At 40.2% G+C, this 7,390-nt stretch overlaps 1 protein-coding gene across 1 annotated transcript; it reads left to right on the forward strand.

Annotated features, from left to right (window-relative positions):
• The first annotated feature begins 1,826 nt into the window (after window positions 1-1,826).
• Window positions 1,827-6,854, forward strand: LOC139303011 (excitatory amino acid transporter 3-like). The gene is made up of 13 exons (XM_070926699.1): window positions 1,827-1,926; window positions 3,163-3,303; window positions 3,546-3,638; window positions 4,275-4,386; window positions 4,601-4,643; window positions 4,730-4,792; window positions 4,876-5,057; window positions 5,162-5,272; window positions 5,391-5,513; window positions 5,633-5,824; window positions 6,015-6,149; window positions 6,240-6,350; window positions 6,740-6,854. Exons 1-13 carry the CDS (start codon window positions 1,827-1,829, stop codon window positions 6,852-6,854), a joined length of 1,521 nt encoding a protein of 506 aa, XP_070782800.1.
• Window positions 6,855-7,390: the final 536 nt, after the last annotated feature.

The raw sequence follows: 7,390 nt of genomic DNA on the forward strand, positions 1-7,390 counted from the left end.
TTTTATAGAGATTTCCTAGACAGACGTTGGGTTTGGGAAGTGCAGCCAGGCACCTGCAGTGTCTTACATCTGAGATGCCTTTTTCGAAAGCATTTTCTCCAGGTACAACTTGTATCGATCCAGTGTCACCACATCAGACCACATTCATTCAAACCAGAGTTTTGTTTCTCAGAAAATGCAAACCAACAGTGTCCTGGAAGAACATCATTTTACAACTCTTCTTCAGTGTCGTCAGTGTATACAGTCATGTAATATCCAAGAGAATGGAGGGAAATTATATTTTCTATCATATTGTTTTCTTTAAGGTCAAAGGTCAAATGTGTGACTGTACGCATCCATTTTGTCTTAGGATTGTTTTATGTTGGACAGTTTTTTTTTTTGTTTTTGTTGTTGTTGTTGTTGCTTGGTACACTAGCAATTACCTCAGTCCCACTATTTATGTCTTTCAGAAAATGGCGCAACCAGTACGATTTAGTGCTTATCAATTCATTTTGCTAATCTTTTCCATGCAAGTTGTTGGGTTGTTTGAATATTTTTCCCTTAAACTCTATGAAACTGTCATTAAAATGGTGTCATAGTAGTTTCATTATGTATTATATCTGTAACCAAAATCATTTGAAGGCCTGTTATGATGATAATGAAATTTTTAACAAACATTTGTACATTTTGTATGAGAGTTATTACTAGTAATACTTTATTAAGTAGTGCAATGATTTTTTTTAATCCCTTACCCTGTCTTTTGGATTTCAAAAGCTGGTTCAATAATAAATGTATAACATCCTCTTCTAAAACATTGTGTTTTCCAGTTATTCTTTCCTCAACACCTCTATTGCAGCTTTTAAAATTGCAATTCTCTCCACTGAGGCCCACAAGATGGATAAGTGATTTGTGTTTGGGATCATCCTCTTGGTGGCAGTGTAGTTCTGTTAACCAAGAGGCATACTCCTTGAGTTGCACCAGCTCACATGATTTCTGACCCCCGTGACATTTATTTACACTGCGCTAAAATCCTTCATTTGTTACTTTTCTTCTCGGCCTGTTAAAGTCAAGTGCTGACAACATTTGCCTCTATTTGGCAATGCAGCACGTTTTTATATAGTTTTGTTTGATTTGAATACAACATAAGTGATTTAAATACTTAATTCAGAGGGAGGCCGAGGGCCCTACTGCTATATCATGCTCCTCTGTTAAGTATACTACGCTTCAAGTGAAGGAAGGCTGGTGCAGCTGGAATAGTTGGTACATGGTGACACTGACTCTCTCCATGGCTGGATGATCTTATAATCAGAGGCAGGTACTCGCCAGGAGTGCTGTCCAGACTGCTGATCCTGGAGCTGTCCCACTTTAATGACATCAACAGTTTGCCCTCACTAAAAGTCTATCGTTTACTAACTACATCTGTTTACACACAGTAAACAATGTGTGTGTGTCCCAAACTGACTGTTTTCTTTATTTTTATGTATCTGGGATCTGATATCCTGTTTACCCTCGGTAGTCACGAGATTTATGGTTCTATCACCAACGATTGTTGGTGATTGATTTACTTTAAACCAAAACAGGAGATGAGAGACTGAGGCTGAGAGCTCAACTCACCAAAACAGAAGACCTTATTACTGACCTTTGTTGATCAATCTCTGTGAGTATTGACTCAAAATAATCTGTATAGTCTACTTATAAACGTCATAAAAGGTCATGTTTCATTGAATCTTTTTAATTAACCAAGTACTTTGGTCACGCTAGCTGTTAAACTAACATAACAAGTTAGCTAGCTTAAGTGTTTCTGTGGTTAATATTAGCTAATGTGAGTTTATTTTCTTTTAGACTGCATGAAAATGGAGAATAACACCAGGGGATGTTTCAGCAAATGCCGGCATTTCTTTATCCGGAATATGTTAACTGTTTCGAGCCTGATTGCTGTTGCCCTGGGTAAGTGATGATGGCTGGGAGAGTCATTGTAAACAATGTAAGTTTAGCTACTTGCTCCAACTGAAGAACTGTCTAATTTAGCTAAGTTAGCTAGCTAACTGTTAAAGCCAGCTAAGTTAACGTTATAACTAGTTACACTAGTTTGAATCTGCTTATTGGACAGCATTCACGTTAGATTTGTCTCTGTCTCTGACTGAAATATGAACTAGTATAACTTAACTGTTAAATCTTTAAACAGCATTAAAATACATTTTAAGGACAAAAGAAAACACTTAGCTAGCTAATGTTAAGTAAATATTTTTTGGGAAACAAATGTGAACGGTCTAACTTATAGGTTAAACACGGTGTATTTATCAAAACGCATATATATATAAATATAGCTAAAGTTAACAGGTTATAATAACCTTGCTAATAAATATCCCAGTCCCGACTAAAAATTGGCAAATCATGTTAAATCACAAAGAAATCTTGGCTGACACCAAAGACACTTTGCTAAATTAAGGTAACGTAGGCTAATATATAATATGGACACAGTATATAAAAATACACGCCTGAGGCAATGTTCTGTTCAGAAATTACATGAAAATACCACATCCTGTTACCAGGGCACCCACAGGTGCATCTTTTACATCCTGAAATGTGAATATGGCGGCACAATACGTAACGATAGATGCTGTACACATGTGTATCACACCAGGTTAAACAGCACCATCCAGTGGACAGGTTAAATCATTGCATTTACTCCAACAGAGGGGCCACATTAAACGAGCCAAAACAAAATGGTTTTGATTTTCCTTGATCTTTGTACTTATGATACAGGCATGTGAATTTAAATCGTAGAGAACTGACATGTGTCTAACTTTCTTTTTTGGACAAAACAAGGAAGCTAGCTAGTAGTCATTTTGTGCTCAGCCGAGGTCCCTCTGCTCTCAATTATAGTAAATTGTATTATATATATGTAAGCATGTTAGGATACAGTACACACATTTAATACAGAATAGGCCTATGATATACCAACTAAAATAACCAAATGATGAATTCTGATTTATTATTGTCATTTGTATTGCATTGTACTGTAGTTTGACATTGTTTAGTTTTGTTATGTTGTATCACGCTGTATTTGTGCAAACACAAGGGCACTTGGTTTGTTTTGCTTCTGTTACATCTCTATTCTCAGTGATTTTCAACCTTTTTTCTGTGTTGAAGTTCTGATATTTCTTTGTTACTGTCTCACAGGCGTTGCTTTGGGGATGACTATGAAGACATTTGTCCCTCTGTCGAACCCCAACAAAGTCTACATCGGCTTTCCAGGAGAAATATTCATGCGGATGCTTCAGTGTGTTACTGTTCCTTTCATTGTGACAAATGTGGCAACAGGTAAGCCACAGGTGTATCTCTCACTGTTACATTAGGTTATACATGTTACACTCATAGCGTTTATTTTATTTATGTTTAAATGATCCTCACAGAGGTTTGAAATAACACACCTCAGCTCACTTAAGATGTACAGTAACTGTGTTGCTCCAACTTTCCATCACATTACAATGCTGTAAAACTCATATATGATTTTACTGATGCTCTAACTTTCAGACTTAAGACCTTTTTTTTATTTTTAATAGGAGTTTGTAGTCTGAGTGACGGCATCTCCAGAAAAATCACTATACGTGCAGCAGTGTACTTTGTCTCAACCACTCTTCTGGCTGTTGCTCTGGGTAAGAGAAATACCTTCCATCAAATATACACTCCAGTTTAAACACCCAGCTAAACCTAATGCAGTCCAATACAACTTCAGCCTCCAAAGTGACCGTAAAGAGTTTCAACAAAAACCGAACATTATAAACTTCATGAAGGTAGTGTTTATTGCAGGCCTGTTGAACTCGACTGCATCAGTCTGAGCACGTTTCTTCATACAAACACACAATTAGTGAGCAGGTTTGACCAGAAGCATCTTTTAATGCTTTACATCAAAATCCTATTGTTTTAGTATTCTATATTAAAGCGGCACCCAAACACCCAAATTACCCCTAGTGATATCTATCCATACAGATTGTTTGGTTTGGAGTTTTTTCATTTTGGCTAAAAGGCAGTTTTTTATTCTTCATTCATGGTGTTGTGCTGCGGTAACAGGAGGGTGATGAAGTTGCCATGAAATCCATCTAAACGGACGTGATGCTGAAAGTCATGTGTTTCCTTGTAGAATATATTCAGGTATTTGCAGTTGTAGTTGTCGTAGTGTTATTTCCATTCAATCCTGTGTGATATTTGAATCTAGCTATTGTATAGTGCTGGACTCAGTCCACATGGAACAGCTAGAATACATGTTGTGCTTCCTGCATTATGTGTTGCAGGATTAATGTTGGTGCTGTTGATCAAGCCTGGGGTCAGCCATGATGCTGGTAAAGTTGCAGCTTGTGATGAAGAAGCCTTCTCCACGTTTGATGCCTTGTATGATCTAATAAGGTGAGAAGAAAGTGTGTGTATAAGTGTGAATTCATTTCCTTCAGAATTACATCCATCAGTGTTTTCTTAAGCAAAATGATTGTATGTGAGGTGTGCTACAAAGTTAGGTAAACACATTACGAATTCTTTTCAGACTCGTCAACATTTACAAGCTGATTCATGTTTTTAGCCGTCTGTTTCATGATGGTAGATGTGTCTTCTTTACTCTTTATAGGAACATGTTGCCAAAAGATCTGATTCTGGCTAGCTTTCAGCAGGTAGGTTTTATTACTCAGGCATGCGATATACGGCCCCTGAAGGAGACAATGTAACATCGTGAGATGTGATTTTTTTTCTTCTTCAGTACAAAACTCGGAGGTTGGAGTTTGAGATTGAAGCAGCCGATCAAAATTCGAGCCTGGAAATGGTGAATATTTTCACGGTGATAATTGTTGACACATGAAGTTGCTATCAGACGTCGTTCTCACTGAGTTTCTCCTCTGGTTTCAGAAAAGCACACAAGTGCGTCTGGAGGGGGAATATATTGATGGAATCAACACTTTGGGCCTGATCATCTGGTCTTTTATTTTCGGACTGGCCCTCAGGAAGATGGGAGAAAGAGGGAAAGTCTTTGTGGATATCCTAACCGCCGCCAACGAGGTCTGCAAACATTTGGTTCAGATCATAGTAAGGTAAGGTGAAACAGCAGGTTTGCTCTGGAGGAAAATCTCAACCGTTTCATCTGTGTGAAAATGAACAAGGTCAATGAAGTTTCATTCTGTTGTTTCCTCTCCAGCCTCTTGCCAGTCGGAGTCTTGTTCATGACGGCCAGCTATGTTTTTGAGGTTGGGGACAACTGGGAGATTGTCCTCAAGCTGGTAAAGTACGCGGCAGTGGTTGTTAGTGGGTGTGTTCTCTTTTGCACTTTTAGCACTATTGCAGATGCACCGTGGATGCAAACTCTATTTGCTGCTGTCAGTAACTCCGGTTGGTGTAGTCATTGTGTAGCGTTTGCTCTTTTTCAGGCTCTTCATCCACGGGGCCGTAGTTCTACCACTGATCTATCTCCTGTGTGTGAGACGGAACCCCTTTCCTGTCATTAAGGGGATTTCTCCCGCCTTGCTGAGGGCCCTGCTCATCTCGCGCATGTAAGAGAGTTTGAGTTTTTATCTCTGTATCGTCCTTCAACAGCACAGTGTCACAGAGAGGATTTATTGAGAATATGAAGATATTTAAGAACTAACAAGAGATGCACTGTGTCTCCAAGCGACGCCGTCTGGCTGACTTTCAGATGTTGTGAGCAAGTAATCCTGATCGACAGGAGGATCACTGGCTTCATGCTGCCGATTGGGATCAGCGTCAACATGGACGGAACGGCTCTTTATGAAGTGGTGGCGGCAGTTTTCATCGCACAACTCAACTGCATCAATCTGAACTGGAGCCAGTTAATTACCCTTGGGTAAGTCATATTTTCTCACTCACGCTGTTCGGTCTCTTGTTTTTAGGAGCTGGGGTTAAGTTGGATGCAAGTAGCACATTGATTCTAGTTAATATTCCAGTATACGGTTCTTCCCGTGTTGTTGAGTGTGATTGTGTCTTCAACAGTCCACTGTGGTGATCACTGACGTGGCTCTGTGTCTCCCCTGCAGAGCGACAGTAGCAGTGTCCAGTGTGGGAGAAGCAGGGATCCCGGCTATGGGAGGAATGACCACTCTCTTCATTTTGGCCGTCATTGGGATTCCTGCGAGGGACGCTTCCCTCCTGTTGGTCTTAGAATGGCTGCTGTAAGTTTAACCCGTGTTTACCACACCTGACATCAAACAACACAGTGTGGAGACACACATATCCTCAGCTCTGCGGCGTCTTCCTTCCAGAGACCGCTGCAACACTGCTGTCAACGTCCTGGGAGACTGCATCGGCGTGGCGCTTGTTGAGCATCTGTCAAGAAAAGAACTGGAAGAAATGGATGGACAGGGACAGGCCATGTGGGGACAGGCCATGCGGGGACAGGCCATGCTGGGACAGGCCATGCAGGGACAGGCCATGCGGGGACAGGCCATGCTGGGACAGGCCATGCGGGGACAGGCCATGCTGGGACAGGCCATGCTGGGACAGGCCATGCAGGGACAGGCCATGCTGGGACAGGCCTTGGCAAGGTGACATGTTAGTTGGTCAAAGTGTTTCTGTTTTCACAGCATTAAAGGCATCATCAGCAAATATTGGATCATTTGAACCCAGCACATGGACAAATGAACAAGGCACCTTGTTTCTAGTAGCAGATTATCAGAGTGTGTGAGTGGAATGAAGCTCACAGCTACTACAGTCATTCACACAGAGACTATAATACTCTGATTTGCGTCTGTATGTCACTCAGGGATTGGACGGAAGAGCTCAACACCGATAGTAAGGAGCTCCAGGTCCTGGTCCACGCCAGCAGCCGAGTCCCTCTTGACAACAAAACACCGCGGCCGAAGACGGAGCACATGTAGATCAGCAGAAACAGGGTCCGAGGAGCAGCAGCATGAACAGGGCTGCCATTGAAAAGAATTCCTAAAATTTTGAAATTTGCTATTACATCTGTAATATTTTTTTGCACTTTAAAATGAGCCTGTCAGCAAGGATTTGTACTTTTGATTTATTTATTTGTATTCTGTTTTGTAGTTGATGTCGATATCCAATAGGATACAATGATTAGTTGATTTGATTAGTTTGGCTCAGATCTCTTTGATCTACTTTTTGTGATTTGTTCATTTATTTATTTGCTGTCACATGTTTTGCATTTTGAGTTTTTTTATGTATGTTATGTTTGTGCTTCAGCAGCATGAAGAGGGTCGTCTGTCTTTGATTTGTTGTTTTGTTTGTTATTTCATTTGCTGTCACATATTTGCACTTTGATTTTGCAAATGTTCCTTTAAATACGGCTATTGGTAGCGCTTTTTTAAATTTGATTCATTTGGAATCAAATTGATCTCATTTAGTGTTTTTGAAATGACTCTTTGTTTCTCAATAAATATCAGAAAAGAAG

This window comes from Enoplosus armatus, chromosome 2 (genome assembly GCF_043641665.1).
Source record: "Enoplosus armatus isolate fEnoArm2 chromosome 2, fEnoArm2.hap1, whole genome shotgun sequence".
Lineage (NCBI taxonomy): Eukaryota > Metazoa > Chordata > Actinopteri > Centrarchiformes > Enoplosidae > Enoplosus > Enoplosus armatus.

Excerpts from the sequence above, each read along its gene's own strand:
- LOC139303011 (XM_070926699.1), top strand. The coding sequence starts at position 1,827 with ATGAAAATGGAGAATAACACCAGGGGATGTTTCAGCAAATGCCGGCAT. Across the intron at positions 3,639-4,274 it reads TCTTCTGGCTGTTGCTCTGG|GATTAATGTTGGTGCTGTTG; the intron begins GTAAGAGAAATA and ends TATGTGTTGCAG. Across the intron at positions 6,351-6,739 it reads GATGGACAGGGACAGGCCAT|GGATTGGACGGAAGAGCTCA; the intron begins GTGGGGACAGGC and ends TATGTCACTCAG.